The following is a 27,116-nucleotide window of genomic DNA, read 5'->3' on the forward strand; positions in this document are numbered from 1 at the left end:
GTGAAAAAAGAGCTTATAGCTCAAAGTGGGTGCTCTGCTCCTCAGGTCTTGACTCCAAAACCCCATGTCCAAGCAAATCAAAGTAGTAGAAGCGGCACTCCAAAATAAATAGTAAGAATTACTTTATTCTCCCATTAAAGTGCAAGGTGTCACGTTTCAGCCTCACAACGAGGCCTTTCTCAAGCCGTTGTTGTCTACAAAGTTGTAATGTCAATATTTACTTCTAAAGGGGCATTCCGATCTCAACAAACCCATTAAGACTGGGTTCACACCATGTTTTTGCAATACAGTTCCCGTATCAGATTTTTGATGAAAAAACAGATTCCTGAAAACCTGACTAAACTGTATCAAAACGTGTGTACAAATTTTAATCCGTATACGGTTTGAAAAATGATGTCCGGTTGCATCTGTTTTTTTAAGAAAAAAAGTATATGTTTTTAACTTTTCACTCCATTATGAATAAAGTTTCACTTGGTTTATTGAAATTCAGAGAAAAAACTGTGCAAAGTCAAAAACTGTATGGTGAAAACCGGATGGAACCGTACGCCCATACGGTTCTCTACAGTTCCCATCGACTCCGATGTTAAAAAAGAAAAAATTTAAATGTATACGTTTCAATACGGTTTTTTACCCGGACCATAAACTGTGGTAGGCTATGGTTTTGGGTACAGGAAAGAAATTGACTAAACCAAACAGGATGCAAAATTTACACAACCTGATGCATCTTTTGGAATACGGTTTTCAATGGAGAGTCAATGCATACGGTTCAGTACGGTTTCCAAATTGAAAACTTATATGGGAACTTTATTGCAAAAACATGGTGTGAACCCAGCCTAACACTTGCAAAGTTAAAAATATTTTTTGCAAACTTGCTGCCTACTCCTGATATACCTTCCCTCCCCATGTTAACAGCCCTTGTAGTGGGGGTTGTGATGACTTTTTTTTTCCCCCTTGTCAGAAACAGATGGGTATTCCCAGTGGAGTGCTTATGGCTTATAAATCTCCACACACCTCTATGGTGCTCTCTATTACCTCATTGACCCACACATTATACATATACAGTATACACTCCTCCTCTGTATGGTTGTTGGTGCCAGACGGGCTGAGTATAAGTAGAAACTGCTGATGTACTTAGATTTTCATGCACAACCATCTCTAGGGTTTACAGAGAATGGTCCGAAAAATAAAAAATATCCAGTGTGCCACAGTTGTGTTGCCAAAAATGCCTTGTTATTGTCAGAAGAGAATGGCCAGACTGGTTCATGATAAGACAGGCAAAAGTAGCAATAGTAAATCAGATAGCCACTTGTAACACCCACGGTATGCTGCTGAATACATCTCTGAAGGCAATACATGTCCAATCTTTTAAGAAGATGGGCAAACACAGGAGAAGACCACACCGGGTGCCACTCCTGTCAGCTAAGAGCAGGAAACTAGAGCTACAATTTTCACAGTCTCAACAAAATTGGACAATGGAAGACAGGAACATTGCTTGGTCTGATGAGTCTCGGCTTGTCATTCAGATGGCATTCAGAATTTGTAAACAACATGAAAGCATGGATCCATTCTGCCTTGTATAAGTGATTCAGGCTTGAAGGATTGGTGTGATGGTAGGGGGGGGACTTTTATTATTTTTTTTTTTTGGCCCCTCAGGATTTTATAACATTGCATACAGCCATCAGCCAGGAGACAAGTCTAATTTGTTTTATCAGCTATCTGCACCTCAGAGCAATATATAGAGCTGTTGGTCTACTGCCGATGATCTCTTTAATGATCAGAGTGTAGGAGTCGGCGAAATCCATATTAGGGGTGGTGGAACATACTCTGTTTACTCTACTGTGGAAAAATCACAGATTACCAGAGATTTTTCGTTTGGAGGGATTTTCACCATGGGCTGTAAAGGGGGTTGGTAAGTTGACTGACGAATTGAAGGACGGGTCTCTTTTACCCATTGCTGATATTCAAGAAGCTTTTGAGCTCCCACACAGGGTTTTTTTTTACCAGTATCTCTAGCTCTCACACCCTTTGTTGTCTGGGGCAATTGGTCACCTCTAGCCATCCACATTTGATTAAAGGTGGGGGAAAAGGGGACACAGCCTAACTCCTCAGTGATTCTCTCTCTTCGTACCCACTTACAGTTCAGAAGTGGGCTGTTGAACTTGGCTCTCTGTCTGACTCTTGGTGGTCAGATGTCTTGGATAATGTCCCGCTTCTGTCCCTTAGTGAAGCAATTCATCTCTCCCAACTCTTCTTCTTACGTCTTGATTCTTTATGTCCCAGGTCCAGACAGAGGGTGCAGGCATATTATTTATATTTTGGGAGTGTACGGAGCTGTAGGACTACTGACGGGGGATCCTTCATCTAATACTAGCAGTGTACACAGTGTCTCTAACTTTGTCCCCTAAGGTTTGCATATTGGGTTGCCTTGAGCAGGATCTTGCTGATGAATATGCTTACCTTTGTATCCAACGTCTGCTATACCAGGAACGTAAGACCATTGCTTCACATTGGATACACTGAGCTCCTTCAGCTCCCCACTTCCACCACCCACCCACCCAATACACTGCAGGAATTCAAAAATAGGAGGAATACTGTAATAAGGTTGGAGAAAATGTCTAAGTTTGAGTGAGTCTGGTGGAGATGGGTGGATGCCCCTGGGGTTCCTAATTCTATCCTTGTACAGATTTGTTGAAATCCCCTTCAACTTCTTGCTGGTTCGAGTGCCCGTTAGTTAATTATGTGATATTTGATACATGCAGAGAGGACGTACAGATATGCTGGTTGGCAGTGTCCCCTGGAGACTCCTTATGTGCACACAATTTTTCCCAATATAAATTAATGCCCAACAATTGTTTCTTTACTATAACCTTTTGTTTTTTGTTGATTGATAGCTAATACAATTGTCTGACCTATTGGTTGGTACCGTGTTGGTTATTTACTGGTACGAGCTATGTCGCGCGGTACCTTGGTTTTCTTTGATTTCTATGTATATTTTGTATTCAAAATAATTTTAATAGAAATTACCTGATTTAATCAAAATAGAGCTGACCGTCTCTTAAAGTATTTTATACAGTCGCCAAATAAAGTGTCACCTCATGCTTAATGTATGACACTGTAATATAAAATATGTGAGTTTTTTTTATTTAATGTTGTTTTCTAGTTACTGGCGCAAGTTTTGTTGTCTTCAATGGTGCACTGAAAACGTCGTCTGGATTTCTAGCCAAGTCAAGCATAGTAGAAGGTATGTGTAAATGTATCTATATTCCTTTATCAAAATTATCATGGTTATTACTATTATTAGAGCTATAACAATTGTTTTTCTACCTGCAAATGGCATAATTTCGTGATTAAAAAAATGCAATACCATTTAACCCCTTAACGACAATGGACATAAATGTATGTCATGGTGCGGTGGTACTTAGCGCATCATGACGTACATTTACGTCATGTACATGACCGCGAGCATCGGACTGGTGCTCGCATCATGCACGGCAGGTCCTGGCTGCTGTCATCAGCCAGGGACCCCTGCCGGTAATGGCGGACATCCCCCATTAACCCCTCAGATGCCGTGATAAATACAGATCATGGCAGTGCGGCACTTAAAATGGATGATCGGATCGCCAGCAGCACTGCCACAGGGATCCAATCATCCAGCATGGCAGCCAGAGGTCCCCTCACCTGCCTCCAGCCTGCTCCAGGGGTCTTCTGCTCTGATCTGAGATCAAGCAGAACAAAGCAGAAGATTGCCGATAACAATGATCAGTGCTATGCCCTATGCATAGCACTGAACAATATTAGCAATCAAATGATTGGACGTAATGTAAAAAAATATATAAAATTTGAAAAATCCCCTCCCCCCCAATAAAAATGTAAATCGTCCAATAAACATATTTGGTATTGCAGCGTGCATACATGTCCAAACTATCAAAATATAATGTTAATTATACCGTATTGTGAATGGTGTAAACGTAAAAAAAAAAATGTTCAAAATTGCTGCTGTTTTTTGTCACATTTTATTTCCCAAAAAAATGTATGTGATTAAAAAGTTAAATATAAGCAAAAGTGGTACCGATAAAAACTACAGATCACAGCGTAAAAAATGAGCCCTCATAATGCCCCGTATATGGAAAAATTATGAAATAGGTGGGGAAAATAGGGCAATTGTAAACATACTAATTTTGTTTAAATAGTTTGAGGTTTTTTTTAAGCGGTACAATTATAAAAAAGCATATAACATGGGTATCATTTTAATTGTATTGACCCACAGAATAAAGAAAACTTGTCATTTTTACCGTAAAGTGTACAGCGTGAAAACAAAACCTTCCAAAATGTCATAAATTTCTTTTCAATTTCCCCACATAAAAAATATTTTTTGGGTTGCTCCGTACATTTTATGGTAAAAATGAGTGAAGTCATTACAAAGTAAAATTGATGACGCAATCATATGGATATGTGGATGGAAATATAAAAGAGTTATGATTTTTAGAATGTAAGGAGGAAAAAACGAAAATACAAATATAAAATGGGCCTTGTCCTTAAGGGGTTAAAGGGGTACTCTGGTGGAATATTTTATTTTTTTATTAAATCAACTGGTGCCAGAAAGTTTACCCCTTAATGACTTTGGACGTAAATATATGTCCTGGTGCGGTGGTTCTTAATGCACCAGGATGTACATTAATATCCTATACATGAGACGAGCACCGGATCGGTGCTCGAATCATGCACGGCGGGTTGCGGCTGCTATAAGCAGCCAAGGACCCGCTGGCAATGGCGGACATCAGCGATAACGCTGATGTCCACCATTAACTCCTCATATGCCGTGATCAATACAGATCACGGCATCTGAGGCGGTGCGGAACTCTGAACGGGTGATCAGATCGCCCCCAGCGGGGATCCGATCACCCAAGATGGTGGGCAGAGGTCTCCTCACCTGCCTCCCGCCATCATCCTGGTGTCTTCTGCTCTGGTCTGCAGTCGAGCAGACCAGAGCAGTAGATAATAAGCCATATAATGCTGTTCAGTGCTATGCCTATGCATAGCACTGAACAGTATTATCTCTCAAGTGATTGCTATAAATAGCCCCCAATAAAAAGTGATTTTTATTAATAGTCATAAAGTACCACCAGTTGATCAAGAAAAAAACCAGTGCTTGAGGTGCCTAAAACATAACATTTTAATATATTTACGTAAAATCAGAAACTCAAATAAGGTGTATTTGTAATGGTATATGTCCCACAAATAATAGAGCTGTTAAAAGAAAATGACTGGGATCAAGGGTGCTCTCTATTTATCACCAGCACATCCTAGATCACCTGAGAGTATCTATATCTAAAATTACTCCCATAGCCACTTATTTTTTGTATAATTTGTATGATTTGCATGCCTTGAGGATTTCTGATTTTCGGTCGTGTACAGGACCTTACAATTGTTGTGCGGTATTACATTTTATAAATAGTCCCCTATAAAAAGGGATTGCTATAAATAGTCCCCTATAAAATGTGATTTTTATAAATAGTCCCCTATAAAAAGGCATTGCTATAAATAGTCCCCTATAAAATTTGATTTTTATAAATAGTCCCCTATAAAATTTGATTTTTATAAATAGTCCCTTATAAAAGGGATTGCCATAAATATTCCCCATATAAGTGTAAGAAAAGTAGGGGAAAAAAGTAAAAAAAAAAATGTGAATAAGCCTTTCCCCAATAAAAATTTAAATTCCCCCTTTTCCCTTTTTTACAACAAAAAAAGTGTAAATAAATGAACATATCTGGTATCGCTGTAAATGCCCAAACTATTAAAATATAATTTTAATGATCCTGTATGGTGAACGGCATAAACGTAAAGAAAAAATTTAAAGGTCAGAAATTGCTGCATTTTGGTTACATCACATCCCAGAAAAATTTTATTAAAAGGTGGTACCAATAAAAACTACAGATTATGGTAGAAAACATTAGCCCTCATACAGCCCTGTATACGAAAAAGTTAGCTATCGTGGTCATAATAGGGCGACCAAAAACGTACAAATTTTGTTTAAAAAAGTTTGAGATTTTTTTTAATTGATACAATAATAGTAAAGCGTGTATCATTTTAATCATATTGACCCACAGAATATATAGAACATTTCATTTTTACCGTAACGATACCCTCCAAAAGTTGCAAAATTGTGGTTTTCTTTTTAGTTTCCCCACAAAATAAATACATTTTTTTTGGTTACTCCGTACATTTTATGGTAAAATAAAAGGTGTCATTACAAAGTACAATTGGACACACAAAAAACAAGCCCTCATATAGGTCTGTGGATGGAGAAATAAAAAAGTTATGGATTTTAGAAGGTGAGAAGGAAAAAAACTAAAGTCCTTAAGGCTCAAAATGGACTAAGTCCTTAAGGGGTTAAACAGATTTGTAAATTACTTCTATTTAAAAATCTTAATCCTGCCAGTACTAATCAGCTGCTGTATGGTACAGAGGAAGTTCTTTTCTTTTTTAATTTACTTTGTCTGACCACAGTGCTCTCTGCTGACACCTCTGTCCATGTCAGGAACTGTCCAGAGTAGGAGCAAATCCCCATAGCAAACCTATCCTGCTCTGGCGTGGACAGAGGTGTCAGCAGAGAGCACTGTGGACAGACAGAAAATAAATTCCTCTGTAGTATACAGCAGCTGATAAGTACTGGAAGGATTAATATTTTTAAATAGAAGTAATTTACAAATCTATTTAACCTTCTGGCACCAGTTGATTTAAAAAAAAATGTTTTTTTTACTTTGGAGTGCCCCTTTTATCCCCTGTCACTTTGGCACCTCTGGCCTATGGTCCCCCTGCCAGATTTTATAATGTTCTACTAGCCCTCGCTGGCAGCATCTGTCTACCTACATTTAGTGCATCCATGCACAGGCAATTGATACAATGTTCACTTTAACACATTTGTTGTAGTGATTTGTAAAACTCAGAATCTATCCTATATCTCTCTAAGGATTAGATATGCAACATGTAGATGGATTGTTCCAAACACTTATTCAGCTGTATGGGGCAGCTGCAAATAATTATGCCAAATATCTACTATGTGTTTACATTTCCATTTGCCATGATCCAAGAGGACAAAACTGGTACTTCAGAGTGCAAACACTTATTTATTTATTTTGGCTCATTTTAGTTTGATGCACTTTTTGATCCCCTCCCCCCATCATTTTTGGGTATGTTTTTATGAGGTAGATTCGCAGGCAGAAAACCTGCTGTATGTTACAGTAGCAGCAGAGTGGATAAAATTTGTAGAAATCTCGTCCACCTGCTCCAAAAAAAATATGCAAGAAAATAGACATGTGGTACTTACCTTTACTCCATCCAGTAAATGGGCAGAAAACCGCTGATAGACTCCCCTGGCAGTGAATTATCTCTAGCTGAGATAATTGGCTGATCCTTCTCTGTCAGGGACAGTTACTAGGTCCCATACACATTAGATGGCCAAATGATTCTGATACAATTTGTCAGTTCAGCACACTTTCTTTCAATATGTGTGGTCAGGTTAACCATTAGTTAGTGTAGATTGTATTGCTTGTATATGCATAAAATTCCTTTGCAGGACTTTTTATCTTGCTTTTAAATAGTACGTTAAAAATGTTCTCCTTATTCACAGTCATGGCTTTATGTTTTTATCAGATGGGATGATGGTCCAAATAACGCAGGAAATGATGGAAGCTCTCCGGCAAGCTCTGAGGGACAAAAAAGACTTTAGGATAACATGTGGAAAGATAGATTCAGGAGACCTGTCTGAAGAAGTGACCATTCAATGGGTGGAGACTGTAGACCGTAAAAATAAAGGGTAAAAAGAAAAGTGTGGATATACAAATGGTGTGTTTGTGTGTATGTATTATATATGTGTATGTGTGTATATATATATATATATATATATATATATATATTTATTTATTTATTTATTTATTTATTTATTTATTATTTTTTTTTTTTTTTTTCCAGTGCTAATACTAATTTTTTATTTTGGCCAAGCTTCTTCCCCTCCTGATACACTGTCTTCCTTTCTGAAAATCAGCAAAGTTTTGTCCCATGTCTGCTCAATGTTTGTCCTGTAGCTCACTCAGGGATAATTACAAGCCATACAAGTCTATGGAGGGGGAGAAGGGAGATGGAAAGGGGGGGGGGGGGGGGGGAGATGTTGCCTATAAGCACATACTGGCCGTAGAGACACAACAGAGTCAATCCTGTGAGAGATCTCAGCACAGGGCTTTATATACAGTTTGGCTCTGGCTGCTTCTCTTTAGACTGTGTATAAAGACATAGAAGTGCAGGATGATCTCCTCTATGTGTGTACAGTGTATGGCAGACACCAAAGACATGATGCTTTGCCCACCAGCTCTGAGAGAACTGAAAAATATGAATGAAGCCTGCAGAGCATAAATCTGCTTAAAAAAAAACCCTGCCATGTACAAGTTATCTATTGGCCATAAATAGTGCTGCTCTTCATGTACACACACAGGGCCGATTATCCTGAAAAGTAACCTAAAATGACAGGTATGCTTTAAAGGGGTACTCCGGTGTAAAACTTTTTTTTTTTTTAAATCAACTGGTGCCAGCAAGTTAAACAAATTTGTAAATTACCACAAAACAAGGTAAGAAAATGGGGAGAGCACTCAAGGGGCTATATCACCTTATACTGCGGGCAGCAAGGTCCTCGGTGACCTTTCATCAGTCTCCTGCCGGATCACGGCATAGGCGCCCCATGTGGAGCTCGGAGGCTATGCCGGCAGTTTTGCACGTAAGTGCGTGCTTCTTCCGACCTTATTTGCGAAACTGCCGGTGTAGCCTACGAGCGCCACACTTCACCAGCGCCTATGCCGTAATCCGGCGTCCCGTCATCTGACTTCCAGACCCGACAGTCTCTGCTTTGCGATGAGTGCACCTACGTGTTCTTTGGTTGTTTCAGATTTGCAAATTACTTATATTAAAAAATATTAATCCTTCCAGTACTTATTAGCTGCTGAATACTACAGAGGAAATTCTTTTCTTTTTGGAACACAGAGCTCTCTGCTGACATCACGAGCACAGTGCTCTCTGCTGACATCTCTGTCAATTTTAAGAACTGTCCAGAGTAGAAGAAAATATCCATAGAAAATATATGCTGCTCTGGAGAGTTCCTAAAATGGACAGAGATGTCAGCAGAGAGCACCGTGTTCCAAAAAGAAAATAATTTTCTCTGTAGTATTCAGCAGCCAATAAGTACTAGAAGGATTAAGATATTTTAATAGAAGTAATTTACAAATCTGTTTAACTTTCTGGAACCAGTTGATTTAAAAAAAAAAAAGTTTTCCACCGGAGTACCCCTTTAAGGGTGGATTCACACGGAGTACATTCACATCATGCTGCGGCCGGGTAACTCTGTGTATCCGATTTGTGGAGGCTGGTTTCCCACTATTGAATAAGTGCCGGCTGGTAGCAGATGCGCAGTGAGAAATCCGCTGCTACGAGTGGACACACAGAGCGTCCCGGCTACAGCAGGAAGCTCGCTCTTGTGACTGCCGTCAGCGAGTGTAGTGTGAAATACGCTGCGGATGCGCTCTGTGTGACCCTGCCCCGAATAGGAAAAGCTGTCAGTCATCCTGTGTGGGTAGGAGAATACTAGTTATAATCATATATATATATATATATATATATACTTACAGCCCTTATCTTTTTCTAAATTCTAGGATCATAAGCCCCATTGATGGACAATCAATGGAAGGAATTCCAAGCGAAAGGATTTCCCAGGATACTGATTTTGAAGCACATGATAAGACTGTGAAATGCACAGAGGTAAGTGCTTCTTCCAAACTGTGAGTCAGCAGCTACATTTTTCTGGTGTCATGCTAAAGAGCAGAGCAGTATTTTAACACCTTCCTTTCTGCAGAAGAAAGCAGTACATGAGCATATAACTTGCTTGCTTGTCTTGAGCACCAATATAAAGTCACTGCTTGTTTTCTTTTATTTACATGTCAATTTTCAGGAGCGGTTTTACCAGATAATTGAACTCGCGATTGTTTGTTTAACCCCTTAATGACCCAGCTTCTTTTGAACTTGAGGATGCAGCCAATTTGTATTTTTGCACTTTCGTTTTTCCTCATTGCCTTCTAAGAACCATAATTTTTTTTGTCCCTTCTCCATCTACAGAGCCATATAAGGGCTTGTTATTTGTTGGTCCGATTGCACTCTGTAGGGATGCCTTTCATTTTACCATAAAATGTACGGTGGAACTGACAAAATATTTGTGGGGGGAAATTAAAGATGTAGGTTCATATGATTACAACAAAACACCATTTATGTAAATTTTGTTTTATTATACTACTAGGAGTTTTTGATTAGTTTTGAATATTTTATTTTTTTAAATGTGACCAAAACTGGCAATTCTGGATTTTTTTTCCCTTTATACCATTCACCTTATGGGATTAATAATTTTAATGCAAAACAAACAAAGGTTTCCAGCTGGCCAGATTGCTTAAAACTATTGGCTTTATTTCAAATCTTTAAAAGCTTGTTCCATACAAAGAGAGACTTGTTAAGATCTCTAACGCATTTCAACCATGGTGGCCTTTGTTATAGATGTATAGAACAAAAAGTCCCGGCACTCACCAAGTTGCAAGCCAATTTGTATTTATTGTATGCGGGTAAACAGAGATGTGCAGTCAGCTATTTAAAAGCAAAAAAGATCACATGACCACTACGTCACTTCCTGTTACAAATTCCTAGAAAAACGCATGACACACCAATCCAATGTGAACAGTGACTAATATTCCACAAATATTTACAATAACAAATATATATAATGTTACAAAGATTGGTAATAGCATGTATTGGTAGTATTACCAATCTTTGTAACATTACATTTAAGTTATTGTAAATATTTGTGGAATATTAGTTACTGTTCACATTGGATTGGCGTTTTTCTAGGAATTTGTAACAGGAAGTGACGTAGTGGTCATGTGATATTTTTTGCTTTTAAATAGCTGATGACACCTCTCTGTTACATCTATGACTAAGACCACAGAGATCTTAACATGTCTCTCTTTATGGAACAAGCTTTTAAAGATATAAAATAAAGCCTATTGTTTTAAGGAATCTGGCCAGCTGGAAACCTTCATTTGTCTTGCATTGCTGCTGTGGTCTTGCTGCAGGCAGATTTCCTATTCCCGGGTGAGAGCTGGTTTAGCACTGGAGTGCTATAGAACTTTCTATGATATTTTCTTAGTTTGGACAATTCTGACTGTGGGGTGATATAAATTTTTTAAAGGGGGTGGGAGGGGGGCCTTTTAAAATTTTTTTTGTATTTTTTTATTTTTAAGTAGCTATAGGAGACTTTTAGAAGCAACCATAAGATTGCGTCTGTATTAGCACCTCATACTATGGGAGGCACCATGGTAAACCATCGGCACCTTGTTAATATGTTCAGGGATTTCGACTGGGCACCTAGGAGGCACCACTCCTGTCAAGCCACTTCTTAAATCTCGATATAGCTTGTGGCATTTACAGAATTAAAATGTCCAACATCAGTGGTCTACAGCCATCGCTCACTGTCTCAGCTTGTGAGCTCATTTCACAGAATATTGCCAACAACATGACGTACATTTTCATCAACCCCTCTACTTACGTTGCTGTCATGAGTATTTGCTTATTTGTCGGCTGATAGCTGGGATATTTATATGGACTGATGATCAGGAATATTAGTTTGCCAGATCGTCAGCCCATCTAAAAGGGCCTCTGGCAGGCCATACTCCTTAGATAACGTTTGGCCAAAACAATTTGTTATAACCTTTCGCCCATATAGTGTTAATCTATTTAGGCAGCACGCCTCCAATACATAAGACTAGAAATGCCTGAGGCCAGACACCAGTGGTACTCGTCTGAGCCATCAGTAATTCTGCAATAAGAAAGGAGGAGTCTGCACACCAGGAAGTGAGTCTACAATAAATGTGAATATTTATTTTCCATACGTTGTAGTATTTATAAAGCAGTGTTGTGGGCATGAGTACAGTGCAGAGCGCACAGTCTTGAATATACTTTCATAGGAATATATTGTGAATAGGTAACATTATATAAAATGATTTCAATTGCTGCACCCTGGTAATGACCATCTTTATACAGTCATGAAAAGTCCACCTCAGAGGGTACATATGTAGGAGATTTATCAAAACTTGTGCAGAGGAAAGTGGAGATCTTGGCCATAACAACCAATCAGATCACTTCTTTCATTTTTAAAAAGACTTCTGAAAAATTAAAGAAGCAATCTGACTGGTTGCTATGGGCAAATGTACTGTTTTTTCCCCATTCTCAAGCCCCCCCCCCCCCCCCCCCCCCCAAAAAAAAAAAAAAAAAAAAAAGAAAAAACAGTGCTTGGTAATGAAAACTAATAGTAGAAACTTGGTTAACTGTACAAACAATGGTTTTCTAATGTCTCTTCTAGGTGTTTTATTTGCTTAGAGATCGTGAACCAGCGAGTGCCACAGCTCACCTTCAGTTTGCTAAAGAAATAGCAACAGCATGCGGAGCTGCTCTCTGTCCACATCTCAAGACCCTGAAGAACAGTGGAATGAATAAGATAGGACTGCGAGTCTCCATGGATATCGACATGGTAACAGTTCTATCTCTTGATAATGTATTGATGTTGTAATAATTGTATAGGTATGCAAATATATTTGATTCTGGATTTATACTTTAAATATCTCTTTAACGTTGACTTGTTTTCAGGTCGAGTATCGTGCTGGGTCAGGTGGACAGCCTCTCCCTCAACTGTACTTGAATGACCTGGACAGTGCTCTCATCCCAGTCATCCACAACCGGACCTCAGACACCAGCATTTTACCTCTGGTAATGGAACTGGTCTTCTTCTTGATAGAGAGCCTTAGTTAGTGTCTTCCTATGTATTCTGCTCATTGATCTTTTGAAGGCATGGGCTCTCACTGGTTCTTTCACCAGCTCGATTGTGAAGCCTACAGCATTTTTTGAACATCAAGTGCTTTTTTACAGAGAAATCCATGGTATACAACCAATGCAGAAGCAATTACTCTGTGATGCCCTCTATCATAATGGTGCCAGAATGACCAGTGCCCATTTTAGTGCAAGCAAATGGGGAGAATTCTAACCAAATTATGATTTGTAGCTGTTTTCCAAAACCACTCTGGTGTTTAAGTATTCGAGACCCAGGGCTATTCTTCTGCATGTTTCGTGCGCTTGCTTGTTTCATTCTAACTGTGGTATCACTGATGCTTTCTCCTTATAAATGTCTCTTAGTAGCTGACATTTACAATACCATTGTGTTTAAGTCAAGCTGATAGAAATATACAGATGACAGAACTTTTGTGGCACCAACCAAAGTAAATAAATCTCATATTATTGTAACATACATTAAAACGGTTCCCTGATTGACGAGGGTAGGGGTACACCACTGGAAAACATTTTCTTTTAAATCAACTGGTGCCAGAAAGTTAAACAGATTTGTAAATTACTTTTATTAAAAAATCTTAATCCTTTCAGTACTTATCAGCCGCTGTATACTACAGAGGAAGTTCTTTTTGAACTTCCTTTCTGTCTGACCACAGTGCTCTCTGCTGACACCTCTGTCCATTTTAGGAACTGTCTCAATAGGAGTAAATCCCCATGGTAAACATATCCTGCTCTGAACAGTTCCAGACATGGAGAGGGGTGTCAGCAGAGAGCACTGCTGTTAGATAGAAAAGAAATTAAAAAAGAAAAGAACTTCCTCTGAAGTATACAGTAGCTGATAGTACTGGCAGGATTAAGATTTTTTAATAGAAGTAATTTATAAATCTGTTTAACTTTCTAGCACCAGTTGATTTAAAAGAAAATGTTTTCCAGTGGAGTACCCCTTTAATAAGAGTTTCTGCCTGGGCTGATTTTACAGCCTTTGTATGAAGGGTTACTGGGTGAACTGTAAAACCAACTTTATTAGTAATATAGGCATCACCAGTAATAAAAGTTCAGGATATAACCAAGCAGTGGAGGTGTTAACTACTTTGCTCTGAGCGTTCCCCTACAATGAGAGTAGAGATTTTCACTCTGATAGTCCAGCTGAAGATGCTGTCCCTAATAATAGGCTCACCAATAAAGGGACGCTGCATCACCTTCACTTTCATATGTCATCACTTTATATTATATCCGTTTAAATATGCCTTTGAAACGAATATGCACCTATACATAGAAACTCCTAAGGATCAACTCTTTGGCCAAGTGCACTTGATTGTAGGAAAACTTGACTTTTTGTTGGGACATTCAGTGGGCAAGATAGGTTCACCACTATGCAGCCGTATCAGACATGTAGTCATTGCCGTAAATGTTGGCACCCCTGAAATTTTTCTAGAAAATGAAGTATTTCTCACAGAAAAGGATTGCAGCAACACATGTTTTGCTATTCACATGTTTATTTCTTTTGTGTATATTGGAAGTAAACCAAAAAAGAAAGTAAAAAAAAAGCAAATTGGACACAATGTCACACCAAACTTCAAAAATGGGCTGGACAAAATTATTGGCACCCCTAACTTAATATTTGGTTGCACACCCTTTGGAAAAAATAACTGAAATCAGTCTCTTTCTATAACAATCAATAAGCTTCTTACACCTCTCAGCCGGAAATTTGGACCACTCTTCCTTTGCAAACTGCTACAAATCTCTCTTATTGGAAGGCGCCTTTTTCCAACACCAATTTTAATATCTCTCCACAGATGTTCAATGGCATTTAGATCTGGACTCCTTGCTGCCACTTCACAACTCTCCAGTGCTTTGTTGCCATCCATTTCTGGGTGGTTTTTTACTTATGTTTGGGGTCATTGTTCTGCTGGAAGACCCAAGATCTCTGATGCAAACCCAGCTTTCTGACACTGGGCTGTGCAGTGCGACCCAAAATCCATTGGTAATCCTCAGATTTCATGAGGCTTTGCACACATTCAAGGCACCCAGTGCCAGAGGCAGCAAAACAACCCCAAAACATCATTGAACCTCCATCATATTTCACTGTAGGTACTGTGTTCTTCTCTTTGTAGGCCTCATTCCGTTTTCGGTAAACAGTAGAATTATGTTCTTTACCAAAAAGCTCTATCTTGGTCTCATCTGTCCACAAGACATTTTCCCAGAAGGATTTTGGCTTACTCATTTTGGCAAAATGTAGTCTTGCTTTTTTATGTCTTTGTGTACGCAGCGGGGACCTCCCGGGTCTCCTGCCATAACATTTTATTTCATTTAAATGTTGACAGACAGTTCGTGCTGACACTTATGCTCCCTGAGCCTGCAGGAAAGCTTGAATATCTTTGGAACTTGTTTGGGGCTGCTTATCCACCATCCGGACTATCCTACATTGACACCTTTCATCAATTTTTCTCTTCAGTCCACACCCAGGGAGATTAGCTACAGTGCCATGGGTTGCAAACTTCTTGATAATGTTGCGCACTGTGGACAAAGGCAAATCTAGATCTCTGGAGATGGACTTGTAACCTTGAGATTTTTGATATTTTTCCACAATTTTGGTTCTCAAGTCCTCAGACAGTTCTCTTCTCCTCTTTCTGTTGTCCATGCTTAGTGTGGAACACACAGACACACAATGCAAAGACTAAGTGAACTTCTCTCCTTTTTAGCTGCTTTCAGGTGTGATTTTTATATTGCCCACACCTGTTACTTGCCCCAGGTGAGTTTAAAGGAGCACCACATGCTTGAAACAATCTTATTTTCCCACAATTTTGAAAGGGTGCCAATAATTTGGAGTTTGCTGGGACATTATGTCCAATTAGCTTTTTTTCCCCTCCTTTTTTTGGTTTAGTTCCAATACACACAAAGGGAATAAACATGTGTATAGCAAAACATGTGTTACTGCAATTCTTTTCTGTGAGAAATATTTCAATTTCTAGAACAATTTCAGAGGTGCCAACATTTACGGCCATGACAGTAACTATAATGTTTCCTTAAGGACATCCTCAATTTTTTTTCCTTAGTGTCTACTGCTTGACCTTTTAATTATTAAGTTTTAGTGAAACAAGAAAAGTTTGATTTACATTAAACTATAATCTCAAAATACTGAAAAATACCGTGTTTACAGGTAAGCACAATTTGTAAGCTGTGTGTAAGGCATTACCACCATAACATACGGACATTGTATACCTGATAGAAATACATTTCCTGTAGCTCTTCTCAAATAGAACATTGTCTGTAGCAAGTGCCTGTCGTAGGCAAACAAGGATAATACATAACGCAGGTGACACACTGAAGTCACAACACTAAATCGTCATAAAAAGCGCATACTATTGTATCTCTAGCTTATGTTTGACTATAAGGTGTTGCTCTAAAGCAGTGTTTCCCAACCAGTGTGCCTCCAGCTGTTGCAAAACTACAACGTCCAGCATGCCCGGACAGCCGAAGGCTGTCCGGGCATGCTGGGCGTTGTAGTTTTGCAACAGCTGGAGGCACACTGGTTGGGAAACACCTCTCTAAAGGAACAGCTAAGGGATAGGACTTGACTATAGAGGTCTTGCCGTTTGGCCATTTGAGATTAGCTATTTCAGCAATCCTGATGGTACAGTATATATTATGTAGATGAGCTTTCCTGAATCATATAAAGTTCTGCCCTTTTAATAATACTGCTGGATCAGTTCTTCATATTAAATAAGATTAATTAGGGCTAGTTTTTCAGGCTACACATTTATTGCATGAAGAAATTCCATGTGTTGTCATTTCCAAGGCTCTTCTGGATTTCATTCTCTCAATTTAATGTTGATATGTACACATGTATACCGTCTGTATCAGAGTAAAATACACCGTCTGCAGGGCTTATAAGGTTCATCGTCATGCCTTTATATTCGAGAAGCTATATTTAGATACAACATTACAGCACGAAAAGGAATAATTTAATTTACTTTGTATATTTATAACTACACAAGCAATAATTTAGAAAAGGCACGCATATATTTTTCTATTGCATTTATTTTCATTGCATTGTGTCTCTAGCACATTTAAGTCATGTGTAATAATAATAATAAAAAAAACATTCATATGCAAAAACTTCTAAAGTTTCTGAAGTGGGTAATTGAAATGTAGCATTCCTTGCCAATGATGGCTTCTTTTTTTTTTTTTTTGATTTGCACATTGTCTGATACTATTTTCATGCACTATATTAAGTTATTGGTCGCTGAAATACCCCATTAATTTAAAGGGGTACTCCACTGAAAAACACACACACACACACACACACACACACACACACACACACACACACACACATATATATATATATATATATATATATATATATATATATATATATATATATATATATATAATATAATGTGTGTGTTATTTTTTTTTTTTTTATAAAGTTAAGCAGATTTGTAAATGACTTCTATTTAAAAATCTTAATCCTTCCAGTACTTATCAGCTGCTGTATGCTCCACAGGAAGTTCTTTTCTTTTTGAATTTCCTTTCTCTCTGACCACACTGATCTCTGCTGACACCTCTGTCAATTTTAGGAACTGTCCAGAGCAGGATAGGTTTGCTATGGGGATTTTCTCCTACTCTTGACAGTTCCTGAAATGGACAGAGGTGTCAGCAGAGAGCACTGTGGTCAGAGAGAAAGGAAATTCCAAAAGAAAATAACTTCCTGTGAAGCCTATAGCAGCTGATAAGTACTGGAAGGATTAAGATTTTTAAATAGAAGTAATTTACAAATCTGTTTAACTTTCTGGCACCAGTTGGTTTAAAAAAAAAATAAAAAATTCAGTGGAGTGCCCCTTTAACCCCTATCCACAAGATAGTACAGTGCTCTTATCCACTATCTGTGGCAGCTCATAGAGAATGAATGGAGCGGTGGAGCGTAAGCTCTTCTCTTTGCTCCATCTAGGAGAGTCAGGTCCACATTCAGGAGATAGCAGGGGTCCCAGTGGTTGGATCCCCCCACGATCAGACAGTTATCCTATATTCTGGGGCTAGGGTATAAGTTAATGGCCACTGGAATACCCCTTTAAATAAGATTCTGGCCAAAAAGTAAGTTTTGACCTACCTCCTCCTGTGATTAGATTCACAGTGCACTTTATATCAGTATGACAGACCCTGGGGAGGGGTCTTGCAACAGTTTTCTTCCTATTTAAATAAAAAATAAAAAGAAAGCATGCTAGACTGAGTGTACAAGCTTATGACAAAGTTGGGAGAAATAGATGTCAGCCAAATGAGTATTTTACCAACCTAACTTTCCAGTGTTTGGTCAGCTTTAGGGTACAGTCCCATGTAGTGCTCACTCAACATATTTCACGCTGTGCAGAGGGAAAATACGCTACATATCCTCTGAGCATATTAAGTGAGGTTAATGCTCAGAGGGATGTTTGAAATCTTTGCTCTTTCTATGCTTTAGAGTCTAGTGGGTGGTCCTAATCAGTGACTGACACCTATCTGTCTATTAATGCTCCTGCAGAGAAGATTATGAAACACCCACTGGGTTCAGGAGTACTTCGCTCCTCGACATCTTATTCCCTATGCAAAGGATAGGGGATAAGATGTCTGATCATGGGGGTCCGGCTGCTGGGAACCCCCACGATCTCGGGGATGGCACTTCCGCATTCTGAACATTATATTTAGAATGCCGTCTTCAGGCGGTCTTGGTTGCATCCGGACCCCTGTGATCAGACATCTTATCACCAATCCTTTGGATAGGGGATAAGATATCTACGGGCAGAGAGTACCATTTTAAGCCTAGAAACAGCAAATCACATTACAAGTTTATACCAAATCATTTACACACCATAATATATCAATCTGCCCATCTCCTTCTGCTCTATAACATGATGCTGGTAGATTAGATGCTTATAATGACAGATTTCCTGTTTCATCAGGGATAATCCATTTCACATTTACCTGATTCCGCTGGTCTTGGCCCTTCCACACAGCAGGGAAGCTGACCCTTTTAGGGTGGTGGGTGGAAAAGTAGTAAGCTGGCCATACACATTACATTTTTGGATCCCGCCAATCTGATGTCTGTGAGAAAAGACATCACTTTTCATTGAAAACAAGGATCAGAGAGGTTGGTCTTTTACAGTAGAATTAAAAAGCTAATTTTGCCTGTTTAAAGGGGTACTCCACTGGAAAACATTTTCTTTTAAATCAACTGGTGCCAGAAAGTTAAATAGATATATGTAAATCACCTCTATTAAAAAAAATCTTAATCCTTCCAGTACTTATCAGCTGCTGTATACTACAGAGAAAGTTTCTCTGACCACAGTGCTCTCTGCTGACACCTTTGTCCATTTTAGGAACTGTCCAGAGTAGGAGCAATTCCCCATAGCAAACCTATCCTGCTGTGGACAGTTCCTGACATGGACAGAGGAGTCACCAGAGAGCACTGTGGTCAGACTGAAAGGAAATTCAAAAAAAGAAAGGAATCTCCTCTGTAGAATACAGCAGCTGATAAGTACTGGAAGGATTAAGATTTTTTTTAATCAAAGTAATTTACCAATCTGTTTAACTTTCTGGCTCCAAATGATTTAAAAGAAAAGGTTTTCCAGCGGAGTACCCCTTTAATGAAGTCAATGACCTAGTAAAAATGTTATTCAACTTGTTGGGTACTTGTGTCTATGAGGAGCTTTAACATAAGTAATATTCATGAAGCCTGATATCATGGCCGTAATTGTTGACCCCTGAAATTTTTCTAGAAAATGAAGTATTTCTCACAGAAAAGGATTGCAGTAACACATGTTTTGCTATTCACATGTTTATTTCTTTTGTGTATATTGGAACTAAACCAAAAAAGGAGGAGAAAAAGCAAATTGGACATAATGTCACACCAAACTCCAAAAAATGGTCTGGACAAAATTATTGGCACCCTAAACTTAATATTTGGTTGCACACCCTTTAGAAAAAATAACTGAAATTAGTCGCTTCCTATAACCATCAATAAGCCTCTAACACCTCTCAGCTGGAATGTTAGGCCACTCTAACTTTGCAAACTGCTACAAGTCTCTCTTATTGGAAGGGCGCCTTTCCCCAACAGCAATTTTAAAGGGGTTATCCAAGATATTTTTATATATATATATATATATATATATATATATATATATATATATAATATATATATATATATACATCAACTGGCTACAGAAAGTTAAACAGATTTGTAAATTACTTCTATTAAAAAATATTAATCCTTTCAGTACTTATGAGCTGCTGAAGTTGAGTTGTTCTTTTCTGAAGTGCTCTCTGATGACACCTGTCCAGAGTAGAAGCAAATCCCCTCTTCTACTCTGTGCAGTTCCCGAGCCAAGCAGATCTCAGCAGAGAACACTGTTGCCAGACAGAAAAGAACAACTCAACTTCAGCAGCTGATAATTATTGGAAGTAATTTACAAATCTGTTTGACTTTCTGGAGCCAGGTGAAAAAAAAGTTTTTACCTGGAATACCCCTCTCTCCACAGGTGTTTTTGATTTATGTTTGGGGTCATTGTCCTGCTGGAAGACCCAATATCTCGGACGGATCCAAGCTTTCTGACACTGGGCTGTACAGTTCGACCCAAAATCCGTTGGTAATCCTCAGATTTCATGATATCTTGCACACATTCAAGGCACCCAGTGCCAGAGGCAGCAAAACAACCCCAAAACATCACTAAAGGGGTTATCCAGGAAAAAACTTTTTTTTTATATATCAACTGGCTCCAGAAAGTTAAACAGATTTGTACATTACTTCTATTAAAAAATCTTAATCCTTTCAGTACTTATGAGCTTCTGAAGTTAAGGTTGTTCTTTTCTGTCTAAGTGCTCTCTGATGACACGTGTCTCGGGAAATGCCCAGTTTAGAAGCAAATCCCCATAGCAAACCTCTTCTAAACTGGGCATTTCCCGAGACAGGTGTAATCAGAGAGAACTTAGACAGAAAAGAACCTTAACTTTAGAAGCTCATAAGTACTGAAAGGATTAAGATTTTTTAATAGAAGTAATGTACAAATCTCTTTAACTTTCTGGAGCCAATTGATATATAAAAAAAGTCTTTTTCCTGGAATACCCCTTTAAACCTCCCCCATATTTCACTGTAGGTACTGTGTTCTTTTCTTTGTAGACCTCATTCCTTTTTCAGAAAACAGTGCTTTACCAAAAAGCTCCATCTTGGTCTCATCTGTCCACAAGACGTTTTCCCAGAAGGATTTTGGCTTACTCAAGTTCATTTTGGCAAAATTAAGTCTTGCTTTTTTATGTCTCTGTGTCAGCAGTGGGGTCCTCCTGGGTCTCCTGCCATAGCGTTTCATTTCATTTAAGTGTCGACGAATAGTTTGCGCCGACACGTAGGACAGCTTGAATATCTTTGGAACTTGTTTTGGGATGCTTATCCACCATCCGGACTATCCTGCATTGACACCTTTTAATCAATTTTGCCAGGTACATTAGCTACAGTGTCATGGGTTGCAAACTTCTTGATAATGTTGCGCGCTGTGGACAAAGGCAAATCTAGATCTCTGGAGATGGACTTGTAACCTTGAGATTGTTGATATTTTTCCACAATTTGGGTTCTCAAGTCCTCAGACAGTTCTCTTCTCCTCTTTCTGTTGTCCATGCTAAGTGTGGCACACACAGAAACACAATGCAAAGAATAAATGGACTTCTCTCCTTTTTATCTGCTTTCAGATGTGATTTTTATATTGCCCACATCTTTTACTTGCCCCAGGTGAGTTTAAAGTAGCATCACATGCTTGAAACAATCTTATTTTTCCACAATTTTAAAAGGGTGCCAATAATTTTGTCCAGTCCATTTTTGGAGGTTGCTGTGACATTATGTCCAATCTGCATTTTTTCCTCCCTTTTTTGGTTTAGTTCCAATACACTCAAATTGAATAAATGTGTATAGCAAAACATGTGTTAGGCTGCATTCACATCTCGTTTTTGCAATACGGTCCCCGTATCCAGTTTCATTGTAAAAAATGCATGGAACCGTATTGCAAACCGTATGTATAGACATGTTATTGAAAACCGTATACCAAACGTAGCATCCGGTTGTGTATGTTTTGCACCATTTACGGTTTTATCCGTTTTTTTTTCTCGTACACAAAACCGTAGTCTACTACGGTTTTATGTCCGGGTGAAAAACCGGATACAACCCGTTTACGTTTTTTTTTAAATGGTGGTCAATGGGAACCGTACAGAACCGTATGTGCGTATGGTTCCATCCGGTTTGCACAATACGGTTTTGCAGTTTGGACATGCGCAGTCCACGCTGAAAGTTCTTCCCACAAATAGAACAAGAAGAAATGTATTTAATTAAGGACAAACCTAAATCCATATCCGTTTTTTTTTTTCTTCAATAAACATATTAAACCGTATGCAACCGGACATTCGTTTTCAAACCGTATAAGGTTTAAAACCGTACAGAGGTATATACGGTTGTGTTCGGTTCGGTTTTGAGACAAATGTTCTTTTACAAAAAAAATCTCATACTGGAACCGTATTGCAAAAACAAGATGTGAATGCAGCCTTACTGCAATCCTTTTCTGTGAGAAATACTTCATTTTCTTGAAAAATTTTCGGGGTGCCAACATTTACAACCATGACTGTAAAAAGATTGCCTTGTCACCAGGGTGCACAATCTTTATAAATTCTGTCAAAATGTATTACACTGAATTGACTGACATTGACTGATGGTTGAATCATCCTGTATATGTGGAATAGATTATGTTATCATCCAGATGTAAAGAAGTATGATGCCCGCTCCAGCAGTCTCTGAGATCAGCATTAGCAAAACAGCTAATTTCTTTAAAAAACTGCAGGTTTTGTGTGGTATTAAAGGTGATGTCCGGCGCAGACTTTTTCTATTCCGTCCTGCCCGGGCTGCAAAAAAAGACAGAACAAACTTTCACTTGCCTCCATATGTTCTCCTGGAGCTCCGCAACAGCTGATCGGTCGGCCGGGCTGTTTACTTCCTTTAGCCCGGTACGTCACACGGCGCTTCAGCCAAATACCGGCCGAGACGGGACATCGCTGTGGCCGGTGATAGGCTGAAGAGCCGTGTGACGTACCGGGCTAAAGGAAGTAGGAAGTAAACAGCCCAGCAGACCGATCAGCTGTTGCGGAGCTCCGGGAGAACATATGGAGGCAAGTGAAAGTTTGTTTTGTCTTTTTTTGCAGCCCGGGCAGGACGGAATAGAAAAAGTCTGCGCCGGACATCTCCTTTAAATTGGGTCTGTCCACATAGAAAACAAAGAATAGATTTGAAAAGAAAAGTCTTCTTATCCTTTCCTTTTGATATGTGTCCTGCATTTGTAATCTGTTCTCGGCTTTGTATTTAATAATTGCAATTAAAAACCTGAACATATAATTGGACTCGCCCAAGATTTCCACTCAAGGGCTGGTCCTGCAGGACACCTGCTAATGGGAACAGTGTTCCTGCTGTGGAAAAAGTGCAGGAACTCCATTCTCATGCATTCCTGCTTGACTTGAGCCTGCATGTAATGTACTTGTTCACCATGTGCCTTGCATTTCAGTGATGTCATAAATCCCTCCATTTTGTGTGGACAAGTAAGTTTTATGACTGATTTCTTTTAACTTTTTTTTTAATGTAAACTTTAATCATTGAATAATAAAATATTTAGCAGTTTTCCATATATGTGCCTTCAGTTCATCACAATTTTTAAGATCTTTACTAGCTGTCCGCAAATATAAATATTCCTGTTATACATTGAGAGGCTGAAAACACATGCATAACTAGGACCAGAGAGCTTACTTAAATTTATATTGCCTTTATGGCAACAAATTTATTTTGTCATCTACATATATCTGCATCATAAATTCATCATCCCTGCTGATCATTTGCTACAATGTATCAGTGCAGGTAACACCTGTTATTCTGCACTTTGTTCCCACAGCTTAAAGTAAGCTATAGCAGTATAATCCGGTCCATACTGGATTTTAGACAAGTGTGCATCCATTCACTGACGGGAAACATAGATCTTGAGAATTGTAATGAATGAAACATTGATTAAAGGACAAGTCTTATGCCCGATATTACAGAAAAACTTTTATATTGCGGGCGGTCCAAGTGCTGTGGCCCCCCGCGATGATCTGTACGGAGCGCCGGCTCTCCCTCAGAGTGGCGCGTCACGACCCCCGCACGAAGCGTGGCCCGCCACACCCCCTCCATATATCTCTATGGTAGAGCCGTTCAGCAATCTTCATCTCTCCCATAGAGATATATGGAGGGGGCGTGGCAGCTCCCGCTTCGGGCGGGGGTCGTGAAGCGCCACTCTGTGGTAGAGCCGGGCCTCCATACAGTCGATCGCGGGGGCCACAGCGCTCGGACCACCCGCTATCTGCGGATAGGGGATACATTTTTCTGTATTGTCAGGCATGAGACTTCTTTAAGCTTAATTTATGTAACTGCTTTTAGATCCCAAACATTATACAGGTTGAGTTTTGGCCATAGTTACCTCCTCTTCTTCTATAAGTGGCTCAGCAGAGTGGGTATTTGTTATGCAGATTCCTGGTCAGCTCATGGCAATTCATTTCAATAGCCATGCTACCAGGCAGAATAGGTTTTGGGGCTGAACCCCTAATAGGTAAGGAATGGGAGCAGGGGTTATTTTTGATCACAAGAAACATTTGTTATTTATTTGAAATGTAATTTATTTGAGGTTCTGTAAATCTGTCCACACTTTAGGGTTCTGACTCATGGAATGCTCTTTTTCTGAAAATCGACCCACGTAAAAGTGCCAGCGATCAGCAGACGAACGAGCAAGAGCTTGTTTCTCGGCTGATTTGATATGTTGTGTGTACTTTTACTGCTATTGACAGCACATCACTCTGTGTAAACAGGTGATGTACGACCGACAGTGATGGATTTAGTGGGGAACACAAACAATCCAGCTTTCCAAATGATAGATTAAGCCTTGTGAAGGCTCAGCAGATCGACGCTCATTGTCTGCCTCCCATCGACCATATAAAAAGGCCTTTAGTCCCATTCCGCATACCAGACAGATGGGCAGATTTACTAATCCTGGGCAACCCTTTAAAGTCAGTATTCCAACCAGAATTAAGCATTATGGAGGATGGGGAGCTTTTTCTTCACTGAAATTGTTTAGTTAACAAACAACTGAAACAGGTAAAAAAAATTACTTTTTTAAGGTGGTTTCACACACAATGTGCCAGATTTATCAAACTGTGTGACAGAAAATATATGGAGAGTTTTTTCCACAACAACCAATCACAGCTCAGCTTTCACTTTACCAGAGCTCGTTACCTGAGCTGTGATTGGTTGTTGTGAGAAAATCTCTCCACTTTTTCTCTCACACAGTTTGATAAATCTGGGCCAATGCTTTTTATTGAAATTTATTTTTTCCCTTTGTTTTTTTTTAGCCAAATCCAGAAATGGACCAAGAGGGAATGAGAAGTACAGGTGCTTCCTTTATATTCCTCATTCCCTTTTCCATTTCTGCTTTTGACTCCGAAAACTAAAAGAACAACTGTGCAATTTATCCAACTGTGTGTGACCCCAACCTTATAGTTGCATGTTCTTTAGACTATTGATTCAAATATGTAATAGAAAATTGTTGAAATTCATAGAGACCTGAGTGAACAATAAATGCTGATATTTTATCTTAGATGTGATGGATCTGATATATACTGTAGCAGTCTAAATCTTTCACTCTTTATCTGTCATTCTCACAAGGTACAGTTAGCCAATCCACGCTGCACTGAATTGTCTGTGATTGTTTCCTATCCAGAAGTGCAATCACACCACATTTGTGAGATCTGGCTGCCAGATCCAGTTGGGAAGTTTTTGCCCCTGAAAACAGCAGCATGATACAGCTTTTAGTCCACTCACAAAACCAGATATGGGGCAAAAATGAGCCGACTGGAGTCACTATCTGGCTCCATTCGGCACATTTAAATGAATGAGATTCGGCACCGGTCCAGCTGGGCCTGTTTTGAAATTTCCCAGCCGGATCGGGCAGCGGGATCTTGCAAACGTGGTGTGAATGCACCCTTATTCTACATTCACATGAATTCATAGTAGTAGCTTGGCATGGATTAAAGCTAGAAAAGAAATGCTAGAGTTAATGTAAGAAGGGAAGAACAATACATTATACTGATGCTCTTGAAAAATAGCAAATTTCAACCTATGCAAATTTTTGGATAAATAAAACCAATAGATTTACTGAGCTGCTGGCAGTCCATAGCTTTTTAGTAGTTTAAAGGCGTTGTTTCATTGTGTTGCTGATGCAGGAATAGCAGTAAAAAAAAAAAAAATATAGGAGAATGAAAAAGACACTCCTGCATTCACAATTCTGCTGGTCAGCTTTGAAACACTTGACAAGCTTGTGGTCAGCTTCATCCCTAACATCTTAGGCTTGGCTCCTGTGATGCTCTGAGCCAGATAAGTAGAGTACCTGGTGTAAAGAGGACATTTTTGAGGCTTGGTCCATACTACAGAATGTGCTACCAATGGGATTCCGCTACATAGTGCGAATTATGGAATTTCTGCAGTAGAGCTTTTCCGGCTGAAATCCCACCGCTAATAGAATGATCCCGCTCATTCTTTTGGTGGAATCCACACAGTATACATTGCCGTCGGTTGGGATGACATTATCCGTACAGTCCTAGTGCCAACTGATTGTTGACACCGGCCGCCCTTAGAATCTCCGGCTGGTGCCCAGCCTTAAAATGCAGAAGGCTGTGAGCCAGCAAGGAATGCAGGCCGAAGAATTGTAAATGGAGCTCGAAACCATAATGTGGGTTTCACACTTTGAGTTTTTGTTGCGTTTTTAACGTGCATTATTTTGTTTTGGTTTGTTGACAGACCAGGATAGAAAAGGCATGTTACAAATGCACAGTGTGAACCCAGCCAGATATAAGGACAGTGACTTGTAATAAGTACTATATGATGCAACATATTTACACAATTAGGTTCTGTTCCTATTGGTGTCATGGCTCTCGCTTTAGGGCTATGTCTGCTATGATGGATCTTCTTTTAAATGGATCATGATTTAATGTATTTACTACAGATACTAAGTCATGCAGATTATATGTAAACTGTAAATAGTGATTTAAAGTACACATATTTTTATATCCAGCTTTGTCCCAGAACACAGAGTATGTGTGTGTGTGTTACTCCCTGT

At 39.1% G+C, this 27,116-nt stretch overlaps 1 protein-coding gene across 10 annotated transcripts in view; it reads left to right on the forward strand.

The window, feature by feature from the left end:
• ZFYVE16 (zinc finger FYVE-type containing 16) overlaps nucleotides 1-27,116 on the forward strand; it is a 75,294-nt gene that overhangs the window by 43,743 nt on the left and 4,435 nt on the right. For 9 of the 10 annotated variants that reach the window (XM_056539165.1, XM_056539226.1, XM_056539234.1 and 6 more), the window contains 5 exons: nucleotides 3,161-3,241; nucleotides 7,654-7,816; nucleotides 9,696-9,801; nucleotides 12,443-12,610; nucleotides 12,727-13,459. In XM_056539165.1, the coding sequence (XP_056395140.1) occupies nucleotides 3,161-3,241; nucleotides 7,654-7,816; nucleotides 9,696-9,801; nucleotides 12,443-12,610; nucleotides 12,727-12,888 (680 nt within the window). In that variant the 3' untranslated portion in view covers nucleotides 12,889-13,459. Of the gene's footprint in view, nucleotides 1-3,160; nucleotides 3,242-7,653; nucleotides 7,817-9,695; nucleotides 9,802-12,442; nucleotides 12,611-12,726; nucleotides 13,460-27,116 lie in introns of those variants that run through there. The other variant, XM_056539218.1, reaches the window with a different exon arrangement.

The sequence above is a fragment of the Hyla sarda genome, chromosome 1 (assembly GCF_029499605.1).
Source record: "Hyla sarda isolate aHylSar1 chromosome 1, aHylSar1.hap1, whole genome shotgun sequence".
In the NCBI taxonomy this organism is placed as follows: domain Eukaryota; kingdom Metazoa; phylum Chordata; class Amphibia; order Anura; family Hylidae; genus Hyla; species Hyla sarda.